General features: G+C 41.8%; 1 protein-coding gene across 3 annotated transcripts; it reads right to left on the reverse strand.

Annotated features, from left to right (window-relative positions):
* Positions 1–90: 90 nt before the first annotated feature.
* On the reverse strand, positions 91–22,617 carry EDRF1 (erythroid differentiation regulatory factor 1). Of its 3 annotated transcripts, XM_062496687.1 has the most exons (25): positions 22,487–22,617; positions 20,943–21,151; positions 18,916–18,982; positions 17,606–17,731; positions 17,003–17,127; positions 16,512–16,671; positions 15,185–15,286; positions 14,795–14,916; positions 13,990–14,101; positions 13,165–13,312; positions 12,981–13,089; positions 12,568–12,679; positions 11,393–11,653; positions 11,001–11,072; positions 10,735–10,885; positions 8,733–8,921; positions 7,495–7,695; positions 6,933–7,151; positions 5,639–5,862; positions 5,099–5,257; positions 4,528–4,677; positions 4,161–4,314; positions 3,770–3,885; positions 3,035–3,198; positions 91–1,628 (listed from the first exon to the last, which is right to left on the reverse strand). In XM_062496687.1, exons 1-25 carry the CDS (start codon positions 22,550–22,552, stop codon positions 1,460–1,462), a joined length of 3,687 nt encoding a protein of 1,228 aa, XP_062352671.1. In that variant the 5' UTR covers positions 22,553–22,617; the 3' UTR covers positions 91–1,459. The 3 variants fall into 3 exon arrangements, with proteins under 3 accessions (XP_062352671.1, XP_062352672.1, XP_062352673.1); XM_062496688.1 differs by lacking the exon at positions 15,185–15,286; XM_062496689.1 differs by lacking the exons at positions 17,606–17,731; positions 18,916–18,982; positions 20,943–21,151; positions 22,487–22,617 and having other exon boundaries at positions 16,512–16,622; positions 17,003–17,042.
* Between the last annotated feature and the right edge of the window lie 324 nt (positions 22,618–22,941).

Below are 22,941 nucleotides of genomic sequence, written 5' to 3' on the forward strand. Positions count from 1 at the left end.
GTGTTAGAGTTGTCTGTTTTGGATATGGTTTATGCTTTAATTGTTTATCTCTGAAAGGGGAAAAATAATCCTATTTAGCACTAACATTTCCTCCAGCTAATGCCAGTGGCTTCACAGATTTGCATCATCATATACTCATTTATAATCCTCCTGAAAGTCACTTGTGTTGTTAGCACAGTGCTGAGGTTCCTGCAGTAACAGAGAAACCCTCATTTGCTGCACAGTTCAGGTCAAGTCTGAGGATGGGACCTGAATCTCCATCCACATGCAAGGCTCCACACCTGGAACAAGAGGAAACCTGAGCCCAGTTCTGTTCCTAAAAACTGAATAATTCCAGAGTGTGGCTTCATCAGTCACACTGGGACAGCAGGACAGGGGCTTGGCTTGTGAAACACTTCCCTTTCTCAGGATGAAATGGAGTCTCAGGAGGGCACAAACTGCTGGAGGATCACAAAATCCCAGGATGGTTTAGGTTAGAAGGGACCTTAAGGCTCATCTATGAATGCATGTAAAACCTTTTCTACCTTTAAAGTGGTTTATACTGTTATTATGCAACAGTGAACCATATTTATTTGTAGAAGAACATCAGGACAGCAGATGTTATATTCTGGAAAATTTTATCTTTAAATAATACATATGAGCAAAAAAAAAAAACAAAAAACCCTGAGTCCTCACATGCTGGGTTAAGACCTCCTCCCTCTGTGTTACATGGGAGTTCACAGAGGGGTTTTTATTCTTTCAAATAATTTTAGTTCTGTTGAGCAGTTGGCTGCTCTGAAAAGGGTCATAACCAAGAAAAACAAGGCAGACTGACGTATTTATATTTAATAAATAAATTTTTATTTAAAAAATAGCCTCTTTTATTCACAGTTTCAAGTCTGAAAAAGATAATACTATTCTTGATCAATTCCAACACAGCTGAAACCATTCACTTTCCAAAACAAAATCCCAGAGATGATTGATAAATTGCAAGAGTCACATCAAAGCTAGAAAGGCACAGGTTTTTGTGCAGGATCCTCCCTGGGATTAAGAAGTGCATCCACATATTCCACAGAAGTCTCCTGTTATAGCTTGAGCTGCCTTTAGCAGTGGAAGTGTTCTAACTGCAGCCCTGCTTACAAAACACATTTCATTAAATACCAAACCAGAGCAGCTGTGAGATTACATCTTTATGCAAAACACAGATTTCACTGCAAGAGGAAAAAAAAAAATCAGGATTTTCCCCACAGTGCAAAAGTTACATTTTCATCTCCAGAACTCCAAGCTGGCATTTCAAACAAAGAAACGCTGGGAGCAGAACAAGGAGAGCTTTGTGGGGATAAAAAGGAATCCCTGTGCTTCCTCAGGTTCCAGTGGAACAACAGTGGTGAGAACTCGCCCTCAAGAACACAAACATCCCATGGGAACACTCCCAGCGCTCCCAGCAAGGCACTGGTGCTGCAGCTCTGCAGCTCTGCCCTCACTGCATCCCGGGGCTGCCTTGGCTCCTGGCAGCCAGCTGCTCCAGCAGGGACAGGATGAGCTCTGTGCGCTCCAGCAGGGACAGCCCCTTGTTGGCAGTGGCACGAAGCAGCAGGGAATAAACCTGCTTGTTTGTTTTCAGAACTGCTTCTTCCTCGTTGCTGCCCCTACAAAGAGAGCAGAGAATCACAACTCTTAACCTGACCACAACTCTTCGTTATGCAAATTAACAAGGGCATTATTAAATCATGCTGATGAGTATCTCTCAGCCCCCACCATTCCCTGCACTGCAGTCAGAACATTCTGTTTATACTGCAGGCAAGAACATAAAATATAAGATAATATAAAATGTATAAGCAGCAGTCAGGTTAATTGCAAGTGCTTCAAGAATGACTGAGAAACGTTGAAGCAAATTAAATTCATCACCCAGTTGGCAGGAATCAGGTTCATTTATTAAACAGAACAGGTACTCAATAAAAAGCCACTGAAATGCAAAGTATTTCTGGAATAAGTCACAAGTACTCCCAGAACAAAGTATTACTGTCAATTACTTTTCCCCTCTGATATGCAGAGCCAAGGTCTGTTCTGCTCATGATGCCACTCTGGGAGGGTAAAACTGATTTCACCCATTTTGACTGCCAGGCTGCAAGCTTGGCTATCAAACACTAATTTTCCTACATGTTCTGTTTTTTGCCAAAGTGCACCTGAGACCCTGAAGCAGCATTTTGAGCTCCAATTTGCTCCCTTTTCACCCCATTATTAAAGCAGAAGGCAGGACTCTGCAGAACAGAAGGGAGGAAATGCACAGAGGATGCACAGAAGGCACAAGAAAGGTTAAATCAAAGGTTGTTTCAAGCTTGGCCTCAAAGTTTCAAGAGTTGAGCAGATTTTAGGAGTCCCATTTCACATCATTCAAACTGTAACAGGTTCCCTGTGTGGAATCTTCAGTGCAAAACCTAAAGATGATGCCAAGGTAAAGGTGGGGGTAAAAGCCCTCCAAAACAAAAAATGAGGAGTTGCTCATGTTATGAGACAACAGAACTAAACTCATTTACTCAGTTAGCTCTGACATCTGCTTGGTACAATATAAATTATTCTACAAAAATCCTCTGTGTTTCACATATTCAGATTGCCACCTTGTGGAAACTCTTTTCAAGGAGATGAAAGCTCCAAAACATTTGCCTGAAAAACAGCTAAAAATGCACCGAGGTTGTGTTCTCTTCTGGTGTTTTTTATTTACCAGTCTCTCACTATCAGCAGACAACTTCCTGGGCACAATGGACTCATTTCATGAACAGTTTACTTTTAGCAAAACAGCTATTCCATCAGCAGTGCTTCCATCCCCAAAACTATTAACCCAACTTCCAATCCTAAAAGAATCCTCTAAAAATAATGCCACATTTTCAGAACTTCACTTCATGTAACGTTAGGAACAGCTCCTGTAATCACTCACTTGCTGCTGGGGGAGTATCAACACATCAGCTGCACCCAGCAGCTTCTCCCCCAGGAATTCTGCTCTGACACACACCAATCCCATGTCAGTCAGGATAAAGCACACCAAGCTTCAACTTACCCAATCTTTTTTTTGCTTGAAGTCAACAATTTAATGGATTGGAGGAGAAGGAACGACATCCTGGACTCAAAAATCCCAAGCAGTTTCAAGACCTCCTCTTTGTTAAGGCCTGCAGAGGAATCATTCACTGACATGCTCTCAGCTGGACATTTATCCTTGCTGATCTACAGGAGAGAAACAATCCAAAACAATTTGACTGAATTAATTACACCTTTTAAATACAGGGAGTGGTTTAAAAAACCCCTCTTGAGGTGAGCTGACTTATGTGTATATGTGTTACCCAAACTGCCAGCAAGGGACACACACATCAGCACATCCTGCAAGTCTGAGGCATCAGGAATATAATTCACACTGGCTACAAACAGCCCTGCACATTTTAATATTTTAATATTAAATATACCACAGAGAAAACTGTTTTATTATACACAGATTCTGAAGTTCTTAGAGAAGATTGCTAAGGGATAGCAGAGTTGCACAAGAAGTTCATTCACACAGGCAGTCCACATCTCTACAAAAATATGTTTTAATCAATCTCTGGATCATGTTCTAGAGGAAATATTTTCTATCTACTTCCAGGTTAAGGGAGAACTGCAATACATCTAACTCTGTCCACGTTTTTTAAGCCACTGGCTCTATGGAAAGGTAACCATGGAATATTTTAACTGCCAAATGATCATTCTTTGGTGAAGGCACAAGCCAGAAGGGAGCAGGTATCACTACTCAAACTTCCTTTACCTGTTCAGTTTCTGCCACAAGCTCCTTCCTGATGAGCTGAAATGCACCCTTGGTTTTGGTCATTATATCAAGGGCCCCAGACAGAGTCTTTAGTTTCCCAGCACTGCTGTTCTGACCTAAAAAAAAAAAACAAACATAAAAATGAAGGACAAAAGGCTTGTGTTAAGACATTTTTCTTCTATCCAAAGACTTCAAGAGTTAGAAAGAAAGCACATACTGCCCTAGTCAGCTGAAAACCAGTAAGATAAAAGTGCCTTGTCTCTTCTCTTGAGGAAAATTCTATTCTGAGCAGCAGATTGCTCCCGCTCTCATATAAATTTAGTTATCTAAAAACAAAACTAAGTAGGTAGTGGTGGTTTGGAAAGCTGTTTAAAGCCAGAGCTGCACTTACTGGCCATCTGGAACTCTGCAAAGGCCACTCTCTCCAGCTGCACACGCAGGAACTCACAGGGGGCATCCTTCAGGAGCTGGAAGAGTCGCACTGCTTTGCTGTAGTGGAGATCAGCAAGGACACGGTGCTGCTTCCTCAGGTGTTCATCACCAACCTGCACTCACAGCAGGGCACAGAGTAAATCCCCCCTCTGGATGTTCATGAGGGGCCACTGGAAAGAGGGGGCTGGGAAACAGCACTCGTTTCTTTGGTTAAGTAATTGAAATAAATATATCCCAGCTACAGGTAGAAGGATAAGTATCAGCTCCACACTACTGAACACGTATTAAGGATGCAATTTAGAAAAGCAAAGAGTCTGGAGCAATACCTGGTTCCTGAGGCAGCTGTGGTACATTGAAGCCAGCCTGTGGTGGATGGTGGCAGCTCGGTACTGGCACAGGGGCTGTCGTTCAGACACTGTATCAACATCACAGTACTTCAGAGACTTCATCATGGCTTCACTGACTTCCTTCTCTATCTACAACACAAATAAATAAATATAAACTCGAGAAAAAAATCCATGAAGAGGGGCTTTTCACGAGGGCACATAGTATAGGACAAAGGGGAAACAGCCTTAAGCTGAAGGAAGAAAGGTTTAGAGTAGATATTGGGAAGGAATTGTTCCCTGGGAAGGTGGGCAGGCCCTGGCACAGGGTGCCCAGAGCAGCTGTGGCTGCCCCTGGATCCCTGGAAGTGTCCAAGGCCAGGCTGGAAAGCACTTGGAGCAGCCTGGGACAGTGGAAGGTGTCCCTGGCCATGGCTGGACAAGATGGGTTTTAAGATCTTTTCCAACTCAAAGCATTGTATGATTCTAAAATTCCAATACCAATTCTGCTCCCTGTTGAGTTTTCCTGGATGCCACCAATGCATTTTTTCAGGCACAACAAATGCCCTGTTACCTGTTCCTGAGCTTTTCTGGATAAGGGAGCATAGTCCTGCTGCAGAGTTGCCATGGTGAAATATGTTGTAGACAGCTCCCAGTTCACCGAATCCCAAACAGCTGGATGCACATCCCTCTTCCCCAGGGACCTCAATGCCTTCAGGTAGTAGTCAATAGCCTACAAAGGCCAAAGTCATGCACACATAGTTACTGCCTGCATTTCTAACACCTAGAAATCAACTTCCCTTTACTCAAAATATCTCCCTGAGCCTTCTTCACTATTTCCCATTTGATAATCACTTTAATTCTGACCATGCAATTCTTCTCCCTTGCATGTGGCCCTGTATTATGTTCAATATCAGCATCTGAATGTCATAGCAATCAAATCTTAACACCACCACCAAAGCCCACATAGCAAGAATTAGGAAAGTATAGAAGCAGGAGAGCTATCCCAGATTATTTCACCCAAATTTAAACATATTTACCCAAGTATTCACAAGTACCTCAGTGTAAAAGGCATTTTGGGGTCTGGGCCCTGCTTAAACCAGGGAGGTGTTACCTTATTGTAATACAGGGCCTCTTCTGGGGAAAACTCCCTTTTGAAATCCCCTTCAGCTGCACAGTGAGCCTGGGCACAGATCCTCATCAGCCTCCCCGTGTTGCACAGCAGAAGGGCAGCATTGGTGGCATCACCAATGCACTCAAAATTCTGAATTCCTTCTTCAAAGCAGGAGAAACTTTTCTTCCAGAGCTGCTGCTCTGCCATCGAGATGTTCTTACTCACTAGGGTGAAGCACAAGCCTTAGAGACTCCAATTCCTCCGAGGTCCTGAACAAACCATTCCTTTTTGTCTCCCCTATAAACCATGTCTCAGAATTTAAGGGTGGTAAATGACTCTGAAGACCCAATTCACAGAAAATACTCCTAAGATTTCCATTTGGTTGAGGGTTTAATACCTGAAGTGCACTATTACACCTCCTATACTTCCTAAAGAATTCCAATGATAGGACACAGAACACCAGGAAATTAACAGGATGCACCAGTAATAATTCAGGAGATTGGAGTTACTTCTATAAATTTTTGGTATGAAGCAAATAAAATGTGGCTTTTAGAGACAGGTAAAATTCAATATTTTAAGCTTTCATTTCACCTAAGTAACATCTGCAAAAACCCAGAGATGATGACAAATCAGAGAATTCAAAGTCCAAGCCAAAATTAATCAACTAACACTCAGATAAAGGTCACAGGAAACAGCTGGCATTTGGGAAATGGGAGCTGTTTACACTGAATACCAGCACCTCACTTGTTCTACTCAAGAGAACTCTTACTCCTAGACAATGTTGGGTTTGCTTTCAAAAACAAAACCCCACTGAACACCTCACTCTAAAAAGCTTTTCCTCAAAAAAAGCCCCCCCAAACTAAACCAGAAGGAAAGCTTCCAAGGAATTACTTACCAAAAAATTCACAGGCTGACTTTATTGAAGCCATTCTTATGTTTAAATTAAGCTGCTGCTTGTTCATGCTGAGCTAAATCCAACACATCAAGAAAGGTACATGCCCTCCCTTACACAACACAGTCTGAAGTTTCCCTGATGGCTTTTTGAGACATTCTACACATTTTAAAGGAATTTCTCCAAATCATATATTCCACTCTTCAGTTTAGGCTTAACTAACTACAATGTACAAACCACAGTGATCTACTGTAAACAAACAATCCCAGTAGACATTAAAAAAACCCACAAAGTCATTTAAATGTCCTCTTTATAATGAGAAATAAATTTTTCATACAATTAGTGAACTTGATCACTGCTGTAGCTCCATGAAATGGTCAGGAATGGAAAAAGGATACTTGCCCACTCTCTCAGTCTGCACTGCAGCTGCCTGGTTCATGTAGAACACCCCAATCTCATTCCTGATATTGCCCATCCTCTTGAGCACCTGGATGTGCTGCTCTGGGTTTTGGCTTTTTAAGTTACTGAAGAGTAGGATTTCATAAGCTGCTTCATAGCATTTACAGCTGACAGAAAGCTGGTATTCCAAGTCTGTGGATAGATCCGTAGCCCAGGCAAACACTGGAAAACAAAATGCAAAGCCTTTGTGTCAAACAGTACTTCTCCAATTTAAGACTAGGGAAAAATGTCCAGAGCAAGTGCAAGACTTATGTCAGGTAGATTTTATTTATTACTGAAACAGTTACTGCCTTTAGTAGTTTCACAGCTTCAGGTCATGCCATACAATCCCTTGACAACCCTCTTCTCTGTGACAGGCAGGATGAGCCTTCTCTGAAGAAAACAGAAGTGCAACAACCCCTCTGCCAGAAGTTCTCCCAGTGCGTGGTTTTGAGGAAACCCAATGGAATTATTTATGTCTGTTATGTATCCAAAGTCTGGCACTTCTCCTGTGTCAGGATCATACCTTGGCACCTGGATTCTCTGTGAAGGCTGTGTAATATCTCCTGATCTTCTTTAGTCTGGTAATTATATTCTTCAAGGTAAGCTGCTCTGTTGTTTGCATTCTGAGCCAGCATTAACTGGATATCTCCACAAAGGGTTAAGCACTGACACAGGAACACCAGCACCTCGGGCAGCATGCTCCCACACAGACAGCAGTAGGTATCTGGTGGAAAAAATAACCAAAATAAAACTTCTATGAGGGAGGGGGAAAGAGAAGAATTATACATCAAAAGGCTTGACACAAGCTGACAAGATAACTGAGCTTTATTCTCTGTATGCAGATGGGTAACATAAGTGTGACAACATGTTATCCTCAGAAGAAATAACCTATTTTTAAGTCACAGCTGCTCTACACAGCTGGTGGTTTAAAAAGAGCCCTGTGTTGTCCAAGATGAACAGTCACTCTGGTAATCATAAATGCTAGCCCCTCAGATTTGACCAAGGAAAAACTGATTTTCTGCAGAATAACTCAAGGGAAATACAGCCTGAAAAGTTAATTTCCAAAAGGCAGAGTTTAAAATTACTTCTCAAGTCTATAAAAGGCTGAAAGACGCAGAGTGCTTTGAGTTATTGAGAAGTCTATTGATGCTTTGTGCTAAGATCAAGTGGGTTTGCTTTATAAACCTCCTCCTGCCCTAAGACAGAAGCCTTCCCTTACGGCAGGGAAAACAGCAGCACTTTAGCACAAGCTACTGGCATTTCCCAGTAAGTTACTCTCATTACAGCAGTATTAGCCTAAACAGCCAGATTTTACTTTTTTCCTTTTCCTTGAAGTAATACTTCAAGATGTTGTCTCTTTTAGAGGAGCATCCAATTCAGCTGCTGAAGAGGTTTAGTATTTCTCAGAGCCAAGGATATATTTAAATAACATGGGAACCACCAGGGAAAAAAACACCAGCTTGCAGCAGCCTCACTTAGAGCACAGCATACTGACTTGGCCTTGGCAGCAGGGCACTGTCCCAAATTCAACTGCTCTGGAGCTCCAAATGTGCCCTCAAGTTCCCAACCTGTCAAAATAAGATTGTCTTTCATCCTCACTACAGACTTCTGCTCTGAATACTGAGCTGGACACTGAGTCTAGTCAGCTTGTCAGACTTGTCACTGCACACCACAGGGAAAAATCATGCAGAGCAGTATCTGATGTGGTGACAGGTATCTCTAGGCAGTGGCACAGGTGACAAATTCATTCAAGGAACTTACCGTGGCACTGCAAGGCCAGCTTGATGTATCGCAGTGCTCGCCCGTATTTCTGCAGGATCATAGCAGCATCAGACAGGACATAATAAGCTCTGGATGATTTCAGGATGAGCTGGAGTTTCATTTTATATTGCCATGACCCAGGAATCATTCCTGACTGACTGGAGTGCTTCCCCTTCTGGAAGGAGCCCACTGTAAGAGGAACAGAACCTCGTCACTGACTTTTCCCCTCTAACATATGCCAGAGGTTGGGCATCACTCCATCTGCACAGGCAGGGTGGGAATTGCCTGGTGACAGCCCTGCACAGGCACAGCTCTGCCAGCTTGTCTGCCACTCCATTATCATCTGCAAAACAGACCCAACATATGGCACTTTTCCATGCACTGCACCTGATAGCATGATGCTGGAACCCAGTGGGACAGTGACAGTGCAGGTGACCTCTCTGACCTCAGACTGCTTGTGAAACACAGGAGCAGAGGCCAACACTACTCAGGGAGCAATAGGAAAAAACAACAAAACCACAGGCAGAATTTGCCATGTTCTCCACCAAATCTTTTAAGATAAATGCTCAGTTTCTGCATGAACAGCCTCAGTGAGAAAGCTTCCATGTGTGGGTTTAGCTTCCAGCACACAAGAACCTGGATAACCTGGTCCTTCCCACAGGAAAACCAAGCACTTTCTCACACTCATTTCAAGATATCCTCTGCATAACGTTATGAAGCTTTTCTTTGATGCTGCAGTGGTTATGGAGCCAAGAAGAACAGGTCACTGTTCCTGATTCAAGGCCTGTCCCTACCAAGGGAGAGTTTTGTCCTGACAACATCTGCACGCAGAAATGAGTCTCTTGCTTAACGTGGATTTAGAACACCTGACTTGTAAACTCACTATCTTACAACAATATACAAATATGTAATAAATTCTTAAGCACTACATGTTCTATTAAGACCAAGACATCTAAAACAGTAACAACCCACCCAGCTAAAGACACACACACTGCACATACCCCGTTATCCACACATGGCTCATGGGTGGTTCTCTTCAAGTTATAAATTCCAGGATTTACAGCACTTATCCTTTCCATAAGTACGTAAATATGTACACATGGCAGAGAAAATACATAATTCACATCAGAAAACAAACCCATGGACTGGGAAACAGAAGTGAGCACGTAGCACTGCTGCTACTTCAGAGATGTACTCAAGCACAGATCCAGGAATCTGTGTCAGTGTGAGTAACTCAAAACTAAACTGGCTTCTTATTCAGAGATTCTTCAAAGGGAGAAGGGAGGAGAAAATAAAGAATAAAGAACTGCCAAAGTAGGCAAGACAAAGTTTTTTCTGGGCTATGCTTACAGGGCTCCTTGCCCTGCAAAGAACTCTACTACTTTCAAACAAAAAGTCTTTCCTGGAACTTTTTATGTCACTCCAGAACAAAATAAAATAGAGATACTGTGGTCTGGAACTTCTGGAGTTTGAGCATTTAAGAAAACAAAACATCTTTTATTCGCTGCTTCCTTTCACAACTGTAGAGGTATAAAAAAGAAAACAAAATCCTAGCTAACATTTTATATGCAATTCAAGCAGCAAGCCTAATGCAGGAACAAAACCTGCCAGAAGGGAGAAATTCTTCCAGAAAACATCCAGGTCACACACACACACAAAGAAATTAAGCCTATTTTTAAAACAACCCACAAAACTTACACTGCTCCACATACCAAACCTCAAAATACCAAGCCCTTATGGAAGTCATCTGAAAGCCACATCTAAACAGGGTCCAGTAAAATCATGTGTTGACTAATAAAAGATTCTTTGCTATGCAAAATAACTCAAATGAGCTTCTCTTCATATTTAAAAAGGAACAGACTGTTCTCCAATTTTCAGTGCACTTTTCCTTAAGCAATGGTGTAATTAGTGATTTAAACACACTGTTTTGACAATCAAAATAAAGTAGCAGCAGTTTGTGTTGGCACTGGAAAGGTCTTATTTGCACAACAATACCACTTACTTTTGTCTAGAAATAAGGCCATCTGTTTTTCCAGAGACTCAGGACCACCAGTAGTGGATTCATCCTCGTATTTCAACGGGATTGGAGTGCTGGGGTCAGCTGCAGGAAGGTCACCTTCTTTTTTAACACTGCTGTCAACAGACTTCAAGCCCTGCAAAAGGGAGAAATAATTTCATTCACCTTGGGAGCAGTATTTAGCAAACACAGAATGGATGAAGAATTGGGTGGGAGGTGGAGCACCCTCAGGAAGCTGGCAGTGAACTCACCTCCAGGACGTGGCTGAGCACCAGCCTGCAGCGCTCCTCGGTGCCATGGCAGACAGGGAATGCACAGCTGGGCTTCAGTGGGGCACCAGGGAGGGAAGAGAGGAAATGTCAACACAGGAAATATAAAACTCACTGGCCAGAAGATACAAATGAGAGGTAACATCAAGACAAAGTGGAATATGGTAAGGAAAAAAAATCTACATGAAGCCTGCTCTACCATAAAATTTAAACACCTCTGATTTTATGAGCAGCTCATGAAGGGTTTCTTTGCCCACTTCAGTTAACCTGAAGGTAAAACCAAGGAACTGAATTTCACTCCCCCTTTTGCCTCATGAACTGAATCATCCAGAAAAACCCTTAAATACTCCCCCCCACCCCTCAGTGTCACTTACACGTATTCGATGCACAGACTTGTACTTTTCTGGTACTGACAGCTCCCCAACAGATTTGATTATTGCCACTGCTTTATTGTCATCTGGGGGATCAGAACTGTTGCTGTAAGAACCATTTTCATCACTGTCTGGCATCTCTTCCTCTTCCTCACTGTAACTTTCATCAGAATTGCCATTTATAGGGAAGTCTGCACTGTCTTCTTTTTTAGGTTCATCCAGCTGAAAAAGCTCTGACAACATGTAGTTTGCTGAAGCAATAATCTTTGCAAAGAAGAGAAAAATATGATTCATTCTCAAGTTAAATTTTTCTTTGGAGAGGCAAGAATATATATTATCTTAGAATAAGGAGTACAGACGACATGCAAAGAGGTGTTTGATAACCTGTAAACTCAGCCTGAGCAAATTCCCTGCAAGGGAAAAGGATCCAAGCTGATCAAGTTCAGAAGAGAATAAAAACCAACTGGTAGAGAACAAGTACTGCCTGTTCTAACAGCCCACAGGAGACAAAACAAGGGTCTTATGCAAGCAAAAAGAAAACAATCGAAGAAGTGCCACTGGGATTTTGAAAACCTTTCACAACTCCAGAAGGAATCCACATTCTTATTAGTTTAATGTGTGCCATATCTCCTCTTGTAATCCATTCTAAATATGATTCAGATTTTTCACATCACACTTTTGGGATTCATTTTCAGTTGAAAACAGCTTAAATAATTTAGAGACTCTCTAGCCCAACCCATTTATCAAGGCAGGTTGCTCAGAACTTTGTCCAGTTGGGCTTTGGGGATCTGAAAGGATGGAGACTACAACTTCTCTGGTTGGCCTGTCCCCGTTTTTAGCCACTTTCAGAGAAAAAAATGTTCATATATTCAGATCTTACACTTTTTACCCAGGATCTGCTCCCAAAGGGCTCCCTGGCAGCAAGAACAACAGAGTGAAAGTAACGAGAAGCTCCTTTTTGGGGCATGACAGAAGACTTGCACTGCAATGAGGGGCAGCAAAAAATACTAATGAAAAAATAGCATGGGGATTCTTTAAAAATAAAATCAGTTTAAGTTTGTTCACAAATTTAAATTCTCTCCTTTGGGAGGACGTAGCACACTATTTATTACCAGGTTTATTATGATTACAGCAGTGTTATTTTTACACAAAAGTGCAAGAAAACATTGAATTCTTACTTGAGGATGTCTGCCATTGTCCAACAACTTCAAACAATTCAGGAGCAATGTTCTGATCGTGCCATAGTGTTTCTTGTTCTGGTTTTTCTTCAGCATCATATTGCAAGCAACTCTAAAGAGAAAGTTGAACTAAACAGTGAAATCTCTGGATAATTTCTTTGTGCTAGAAAAAAAAGGAAGCTTTAGACAATATTCTACAACTGTAGATCTTAGAAACTTCATGAGGGGTCTACAAGACTTTATCAGCAAAGGTTACATGGAGAAATGGTGAAAAGGAAAGTCTGATTTGATCTAGTAGGACTAAGATTTAGCAAGGTTGTGTACGATTGTCATTGGGTCATATTTTTGGTCTGTGTTCTGAATAGAACTGCACCAAGAATTTAAGTATTGCAACAAAAATGGTAAAAACTCACTTGTACAGCAGAATCGCCACTGGCATTGTAAAAGGGTTTTGGTATTTGTCTTCAGTCTCTTCACAAAGCGTGGTGAGGTCATAGAGCTTTACAATGTCACTCCCACTTGCTGCAAAGAAAAAATCTTTCATTAATCAACATCACATTACCATCAGCCTTTTCACACTGATCTAAACATTCTTACCTTTAAATAGCCAATAGGTGTGTCCTTCTTTGGTGCAATTTGATTTCAGAAAAGACAAGATATTTTGAGCAATATCTTTTATCACTTTGGTAGAAAAATTAGAGTTTTCCAAATTGGGAATATCTTCAGTCTTGATCATTTCGTATTTCTGCAAAGAACAGAAATTAAAACTCAAGCTTAGGAGGATTTTGTGACACCAAAATTAATATATTAGTGTCTCTATCAACAGCTAAAAGAAACAAAGGCTGCTGTTATGTTAAATTAATTTCCATGATTTTCTTTAAGCAAGCACATCTTGACTATGCTACTCAAAGCTTTAAGAAGGATTCATTTCTATCACTAACATGGTGAATGGAGAACAAAAGATGAGGAAAAAGTAAGGGGGAGAAGGTACAACAGCTGCTACTTCAATGAAACCTAGTCAGCCTAGGAAACAACTCCAGGCTACCAGGTAGAATAGAAACACAGCTGGTCTACAGTAAGACAGCATAAACAAACATTCAAAAGCTTGCATCTGTCATGGCAAGGGAACACTGCACATTTCAAGATGTAAGAAACTGATTTCTACTGCTGCAGTTTTTATTTTTGTCTTCACTCAAACAGCAGGGGAAGAAGGAATATTGCATACATGAAAGGGAGGAGAAGAAAGAACATGCTATTTTTAGATGACTGCTGCAAGCTTTCTAAGATGCTTCTCATCCTCCAATACAGGATTTTTGTCAACTTTGCTCAGAACAGTGTGAAGGATCTGTTATAACTGAGGCAATTTTAGAAGAAGAAGAATGAATGATTATTTTAAGGCATAATGCAAAGAGCCAGACTTACCTGAACAATTCCATTGACATGAAAGCACATCACAAGCTCTGGTACATTGCATATTAAGTTGTCCAACCAATAGTCAATCCCTGTTAGCACATTTATTGGCTTGTTGTTATCCCTAAAACAAAATATTTCCAGTGTTGTTTAAATCTTTGTTTACCCTTCAGGAACTACTAGGGATGTTTACAAATGGAATTTGGGTTTAAGTCACCTGAGAATGGATGAATATTAAAACAATTATTGGTGAATTGTTGTATTAATGAGTTAGAAAAACAAATGTGCTGGTCTCTCCAATGGAATGTGCTCACATTCCATCAGCAGTTTGGAGTTTTTGCCCACATTTAACAGGCTTCAGATGTCACACTATTACCAAGATATTAAGTACTTCAGAAGTGCTAAAGGAACAGCACTTTCAGCTGCAATTATCTATAATACAAAGCTTTTACCAGATCTTCCAGAATTCCTTGAAGGTGCTGTTAATTCCTAGAATTCCATCTTAAAAAGATGACAAATACACCAAATGAGCTACAAGTTTTTGCTCATTCTTTGCCTATGTAGAGGCAGGAACAGTAAGAGTGATAATGAAAGGATTGACATTAAATTGGGACTGGAACAGTTCTGTCTCACTGTTCAGTAACATTTTAAGTGCTTATGATCAAGCAAGCAGCTACTGAAATTCAGACTCCCAGGAGGAGAAATATGACTGCTCTCTTTTATAAAAATAGCAAAAAATGCAGATAGCTAACTAGGAAGCAGAGCACCAAATTAGTCAAGGCTGGTATAAATAATATCTAGGAACTTCCAAGCTCACCTGAGACGCAGGCTCACAGCAGGGTATCTCCCACCTCCAAATATTGGCATATTTGATCCCACCAACATGTGGATATCTTCAAAAGTCCACAGGATATTACGAACAAAGTCATTTTTAAGTCCCTTCATTAAGAGAAAAAAGAATTGGCCTGTAAATCACAGGTGTAACACTTGTTCTCCACGACATTCTGTGGAATTATGAGACAGCAAGAAGCCAAAGCAGCAAATAAAAGCCAGCACGTGACGAACCCGGCGCATTCACAGGAACTTAAAATTGCAGATGCCACAAAAGCTATTTCTGCAGGGACTGAGGTTTGCCCTTGGCTCCAGTCTAGGCCCGGTTTGGTGGCACTGGTTTAACCTGGGGGTTCAGCTCTCACATAAAGCATACCTGACTGTTCTCCCCGTCATTGAACAAAGGAGTCAGGTTTTGTTCTCTGGGGGCTGAGGCCACGTGCCCCACTACATATGAGGGTTCAAGAGGCACATTTCCCTGTGGAGAGCACAAGGATAAGGAGTGATTCTGCTGCTGAGGTCAAATCAGCCATTTCAAAAGATATGAACAACAAAAGCATGTAAGGGAAAAAAATTTACCTCCAACATCTTTAAATAAACCTGCATGAAACTGCAAAAAGCCTCTAGGCAGTGACTAGAATGCTTCTTTTCTATAGTTAGTGCCAAAATGCTGTATTTTCTGATATTCTCAGAGGCTCTGGGAAGAAACCAGAAAGTATTTACAGGAGCTCCTTATTAACCCAGGGTCAACACCAGATTCAGTGTCCAGAAGCAAAACCTCTATCTTGCTGGTTTATTTATAAAGTGAAGAAAATGGCACCGTGCAAATTTACAGCAGCTTCTTGATGATAAACAGTCTGCTGAACTGGGCAATGGTTCCTCAAGAGGGTGGAAAAGTCCTTTTTCTAAAAGCTTTCAAGCACTGAAGTGTTTCTCCACACAACACATGCAGTTACAATTTTATGGATAATATAGTTTAGAAACTCCCTAAATCTGGCAGATCAGTCTTAATACTGTGCAAACACAACTGTAGCATCATTACGACATTAACGCAGACTGAAGACAACAGATCTTTCAACCTCTCCAAAATTTAATCAATTCCTGTTTTATATTACTCACAAAAGCCACAGGAATTAACAGTTTTCATAAATAAGTTTAGACAGAATAGAAATCCTGAATTAGGGCCTGATACTAATCATAGCTTGTTGCATAATTGCTGTAAACACCTCCCCTTTCACTTGTGTAATCTCATGGCAAGTATTTTTAAGTACTGCTTAACTGTTTTCCCTTTTTAGAAATTTTGATTTTCCTCTTCATCTAATAAATTCAGGGCCACCAGAAGATGAATTTTAATGGCAGATTTAAAAAGAAAGGCCAGAACTTTAAGCTTCCAAATACATCTTCTGATGATCAGGATTTTCCTACTTTTAGGTAAAGGCACTGATGATTACTCTTAGAAACAAAGGCTTTGTTTCTCAAAGACGCTGGGATAAATAGCACTTAACATTACAGTGCCAGAACAAATAGCTGAAATTTGGAGCTCTGAAGCACTGGCAAATCTGGAACTGCACCTCCTGCCAAATTCTCCTCAGGCCTCAGCTCAGCTCTTTCAGCAAAGGGAGCTGCAGCAGCACTTCTGAGAACATTCCCACACCTGTGGCTCTACAAACACTGGTGCCATGTAAAACATTCTCCACACCAACCTGGTTAGAGGCACCTGGATCTTCAGACAGCGAGGAAGGCATTTCAAAAGGAGCTGGCCAGGAGGCCCTTCCTGCTTCATCACCCTCACCTGCAACAGGACCCTCCTGGTGCTGCTTGGAAGTGGAAGGAACAGGCTGAGCAGCTCCATCTCCATTAATGCTAACAAGGAAACATTTACAAGTTCAGCTGACAAGATGCAAACAGATCCATTTTTGGAGTTATGCTTGATGCACCCTTGCTAACAAATTACTTGGCTGGTATGCAGTTAATTAAGTCATGCTGCTTATTTTATGCTTTAGTATTTCAATTTTAAAGTAAAATACTTCCATTTCTGTGAAATCATTTCACATTATTTCCTGACTTCACCCCTCAATTCCCTCTGTATAAGGAGAAAGCAGTCAGACCATAATGGAATTTTAACATTTACTCCAAGACCAAAAACCAAGCAGAAGCAGTGCAGAATTCAAGTTTCATGCAGATAAAAGAGTACCTGTAATACAAAAACTTAGAAAGAATTGCCTTCTGGTACCAATGTTCTTTACTCTTCTTTTTTCTTTGCCATTTCTGATCAATCAGCCTTTGATAAAACTCTTTCAGCCATGTCCAGTCCCCTGTCTAGGCAACAGAAGAAATATGAAAATAACATCAAGAAGTATCTGCAAAGTAATCCAAGCGCTTTGTAAACTTAGAAATACTCATCCACAAGAAGAAACACAGAAAATAACTTCAGAGCTGAAGTCCTGAATTGGTCATTTATTGAAAATAGAGCTTGTAGGAAAGCTTTGGTCTTACTGAAAATTTGACTTGTATATCTCATTTTCTAATTTAGAGGCTACATAGTAAGAAACACATTGCCTGTAAAATCAATCAAATGTTATAGCAATATTACACAAAAGTGAGACATAGAATATTACCCCTACAATACCATAAAACAAGACATCAGATGTAGTTTGTGGGCAAACTGCTGCAGAACAGAACACCTTTGGTACCCACATATGATTTTTAGGGATTTCCAGACATTTTCTTGCTACTCTATTCTTGAAATAATGCATTTTGCCCACGTGTCACAGTTACCAAGAACCAAGTGGTTCACCTGAGATGATCTCATGAAGAGTTCCTGGATATCCAGCTCATCCAACAGGAGTGTCCTCCCAATTCTGTGCACTGCCATGCTCACATGGGACTTGCTGTAAGGGATCTTCAGGAGTTTTTTGATGTTCTTGCAGAAGGAAAGAGAAAAGAGAGAATATTCAATATAATTATGCTGCATGGGAAGACAATTGCCAGGAAACTAAGGCTCCATCATGTGTAATGGTGACTTGGGGAGACTCCAAATCTAAACTCCATCACTCCCAACATCCCCCCTTCCCTCTTCTTTCCCCCAGCCTTCTTTGGTCAGTCAGGGTCACCTGTCCTGGCTGTGTCTCCTCCTGGCTTTCCATGCACTCCCACCCCCTGCCAGCACAGCTGGATGAGAAGCAGGAAAGGCTCTGGCTCTGTGCAAGCCCTGCTCAGCAACAATGAAAACATCTATTATCAACCTGTGCTCAGGATAATCCCAAAACAGTCCCTTACCAGCCACTGGGAAGAAAATTAATTCTACTTCAGCACGCATGGTCAAATAAAACCTGACAGTGCCAGGGATTTTAAAACCATTCCACAAGAAAATGCATTTGCTGAGGGCAGAGAACACAAACGACAGTGATAAAGAAAGCAAGATGTCAGTAGAAACGAAACACACGGCTTAAACACGTTCTCTTGATTGGATCACCATGACCAGGTACCCACAAAAATTACAAAAATATACAAGTGGATGATTTGGATTGTAAACCTTTATTTCCACAGCAGGAATACCAATTCCTTGTCAGGTGTCCAAAGCAATCCAGACAGAGATCTAAGTCAGAATACAAATCTGACAAATATTAACATTAGTGCGTTTTCCCTTCTGAGTAGCCTCATCTGAATTCTACAGATATTACCAGCACCAAAAAAAGCTGTCAGGCTGACAAAAATCAAAGGAAAGAAGAAGTTGGAGAGGAGCTCTCTCTTCTAGATAAGAAGTGAAAAAAAAAAACAAAAACAACAACTTGAGAGTAACAGTTTGCATCAAAATAACTGATTTCAAACACACAAGACAACTGCCTTGCAAGACTAAGGTGCTGCATTCACTCAAGTTCATACTTTAGCTGCAGATTATTTATAGAACTCGAGAGGAAATACGATTTTCTCTCTACATTTCTTGTTCAGTGATCACAACTCCCTTACTCGGTGATCCGTGATTCATTAAGGGCTCTTTCTTTTTCCCCAAAGGGCACAAAGATGCCAGAAGCCATCACAGTACCTTAAAATAAAAGTTTATGCAATATAAGAATTTGAATGAGAGAATTTAAGATGCATCCATACCTCTGAATCAGATACAACATCCACATCATTTCCAACTGAGTCAATGAAGTCATAGGCCATCCCAAAGCTATTTAAAAGAATATTACAAATTAAGAAAGTTCCAGTGTGACACCACAGACCTGGCTTTTGTATCTATTTATTAGTGGCTATATTCTTTTTTCCTCTGCCTTCACTCAGAGCCAGGATTGAAGCACAAGAGAGAGGATTTTCATGCTCAGACTCGGTTGTTTATTAATTCTTATCTGTAGTACAGTGAGTTCTACAGCACTTCCTGCTAGCAAGCTAAAAGTGAGAAAATTGAGCTGTATCTCACTTGTTACAAGGTCTTTTAAAGGCAAACAGTCCAACTAAAAGCTAACATCTTTATTATTTATACTTTTGATTGTGGAATGACCAAACACCCGTGACCTGCACTGCAGGATTTTCTATCCAACCACAAACTACAACCTAAAATCAAGAAGAAGGAACAATAAGGAAGAAGAGCCAATGTTCCAGAACGTCCATCTTGTCCCATACCTATTACTATATCCTAAAACTCCAAATTCCCAACCCTTCACCATGTGATATTACACACCTCTATTCACACTACACACCAGTGATTCTAACTCCATCACTCAAATTTGGAAACCTTCTCAAGTCAAAAGCAGTGCTCTTCTGAGGGTCAGTGCCAGAAAACACAGAAAGTTCAAAATTCCCAGGCTTCAGGGTTCCAACATCTAGTACAAAGTCTTTGAAAGGCTTCATTAAAAAAAATAACCCAGCTAAACATTACCAAGTGTAATAAGACCAAAAATTAACATAGCAACATCATCTTTATATTCTGCAAGTTTTTCAAATACATCTTCAAAAGTGCCTAGATCCACTTTCAGGACATTCTAAAACACTTAGAATTTTGTTGAAAGCAAGAAAAATCAGAGAAAGTAAGGATTCCTTTTAATACTGAAAATAAGAGTTCTTCAAGGAGTTTCTCTTGAAGGCATTAAGTATAATAAGGACTTTAATTTTAGTAGCTGTAATTGAATTTTACCTCTTATTCACATTTTCCAGAACTGCCCTACATGTTCTAATAGACACACTGTCTCTTCCTCCACCTTCATTAAGGAAATTACAAGCTACTTAAGTTGGAATGTTTTAATGTACACATCATTCTTTAAAACAAATCCAAATACTACCAAAATCCAAAACATATATGATGTGCAAGTTATACTTTCATTATCAGCTTTTAATACTGACATTAGAGAAAGAGACTGAACTGCCAGCCTCTATTTGACAAGCACAGTATCTAAAATAAACATGAAAAATTCATAAAGCCCTGAAAAACATGTTACTCTGCTCTGAGAAGTACAGCTCCTAAAGGAGATGATGAGGATGTAAACACAGACCTTGAACAAACTGTTAAATTTCACTGACTGTCTGACTTGGTGTGAATTTGCTTGTTCAGCACAGGATTTAAGCCTCATGTTTATGAGCACTCTGAACTTATCTCATGCAAAAATTTAGCAAACATCCACACTGAAAGGTAACACTGCTTCTTGAGTGTGCCTCTCATTGCACCTATAGTGCGATAGAAATATGAAATCCTGATATAAATACCAAATTTCATTTGCCATTAGTCAGGTCCAGTTTCTAAAGATCCAGAAGAGCTATAAATTGGTTTCTAAGGGAATCCACGTGTTCCATTTTCACCTGCTATCAAAGGCAGAAGGGCTGGCTGAACCAGTCCAGTTTGATCTGGGCCAACCAGGGAAGGACAAAAAGTCAGTGTGACAGTCTGAGGCAATGTGTCAAAATGCATGTGAACAAAACAATAATCAACATCATCAATCATTTACAATGGAGACAAGATCAGAGCATAGAGGCAACAACTCAAGATGAAAACAGTAGAGGGAGAATGGTTAAGACAAAGCAATATGTAGTTGCTATGGTAAAACCTGTACCTTCTACTTTAAATGACGTAGGATCCAAGTTCACAATCAGAATTATTCTTAAAGGCCAGGAAAAAAAAAATAGGGGCAGCTGTGATTTACCTTGAGAAGGGTTTACTTTTTTTGCTGTTGCCCAGAATGGTTGTCCCTGCTGGTCCCAGCTTGGCACTTTCCCGTAACCAGTTGGCAGGAGGCAGCTTCAGGTCTGTTTTCTCCTGCAGACGGGCAAAGGCTGCTTGAGGGGGGGCTGAGGAGTATTTCACCACAGCACTGCTCTTCACCTCATTGCCTCCGAGGAACAGCACTGACCCCTGGTTTCCAGAGAGAAATTAACCTTCTGTTTAAGTGCTGGCAATTAAAACTATCAGGCTTGCTTTGTGATAAATTATTTTTAATGCTAAGTGAGCAAAATCCATATATCTATATTCACTGACCTTCCCCCAGCACACACATTTTTCCAGTTACCCAATTCCAACTCATGTCAAACAAACTTCACTTGAGGAATTATCACAGAATCATTTAAGTTGGAAAAGACCTCCACGATTATCAAATCCAATCTGTGCTGGATCACCACACTGTCATCCAGACCAGAGCACTGAGCAACACATCCAGTCTTTCCTTGGACACCTCCAGGGATGGGGACTCCACCATTACCTCGGACAGCCTATTCCAATGCTTGACAACCATTTCCATGGAGGAATTCTTCCTGGTGCCCACACTGATCTCCCCTGGCACGGCCTGAGGCTGTTCCCTCTCCTCCTGTCCCTGCTCCCTGAGAACAGATCCCAAATCCCTCCTAGCTGTCCCCTCCTGTCAGGGAGTTGTGCAGAGCCACAAGGACTCCCCTGGGGCTCCTTTTCTCCAGGCTGAGCCCCTTTCCCAGCTCCCTGAGCCCCTCCTGGTATTCCAGCTCCTTCCCAGCTCCATTCCCTTCCCTGCACATGCTCCAGCCCCTCAATGTCTTTCTTGGTGTAACAGTCGCAGAACCAATGCCAGAATTTGAGGCTGGACCTCAGCAGTGGCCAACACAGGGGGACAACCACTGCCCTGGTCCTGTGGCCACTTTGTAGCTGATCCAAGCAGGTGACAGTGGCCTTCTTGCCACACTGAGGTATGAGAACAAAGTGCCAGCAAGGTCAGCTGCCCACACAACACAAAATCACTCAGAAAGGCTAAAACGAACAGATGACTCCCACTAAAGTTTGTGAAAGTAGGTGTTTATTAACACCAAATGTTCACTACCACCAGCATCACCACCAACGCCAACATTAAAGCTAAACGCGGTTCTGCCTTAACAAATAATAAATAAGCCTCGTGTCTGCCTATTTCTTTTCAAGCACAGCAAAACACGCAGCTGTCACCCGTGTGCGAGAAGCTTTGAACTAACACATGTCGAGGGAAAAACAGCTCCACAGGACACCACTTACGTAAATGCGATTCACTTAGGCATAACAACAGCAACACAATTAATGCTTAATCATAATTAGCGTGTTCCCTACCGCACTCCGGCCCTGACAAACCGGAAAGAAGATCAAAAACACCGCTTCAATTAAAACACCGCTGGGGGCTGTGCCTGCAGCTGAGGGCTCGACCCCTCCTCAGCCCCGCTACCTCACCTACCACGGCCCCCTCTCAGCGCCGCTCACCTGCTTGGGCTCCTCGGCGTCTCCCCTCAGCCGGGCAGCGGCGCCCGCGCCGCAGGGCTCCTCCATGGTCCGGGAATGGAGCCGGGAATGGTCCGGGAAGGGCCGGCGGGAACGCAGCCGCTTCCCGGGGACGTCCGGCCGGGAAGCGCCGCCTCTCGCGAGACTTTTCGAGAAGGCGCGGGAAGGGCGGGCTCTGAGGGAGGCGCCGTGAGGGGCGGGAGGCGGTGGCGGCGGCGCCGTCGTGAGGGGCGGGTGTGGCGCGGCCAGCGGGATCGGAGAGTCTTTGAGGTTGGAAATATGGCTGGGCAGTGTGCGACCGATCCCTGCCCTGTCAATTACACCAAAGCACGGAGTATCACGTACAGTGGTTCCTTAAACACCTCCATGCATGAGACTCCACTACCACCCTGGGTAGTCCCTCACAATTCTTGGCCACCCTTTCCATGGATAAATTT

Source organism: Cinclus cinclus, chromosome 7 (genome assembly GCF_963662255.1).
Source record: "Cinclus cinclus chromosome 7, bCinCin1.1, whole genome shotgun sequence".
Taxonomy (NCBI): Eukaryota; Metazoa; Chordata; class Aves; order Passeriformes; family Cinclidae; genus Cinclus; species Cinclus cinclus.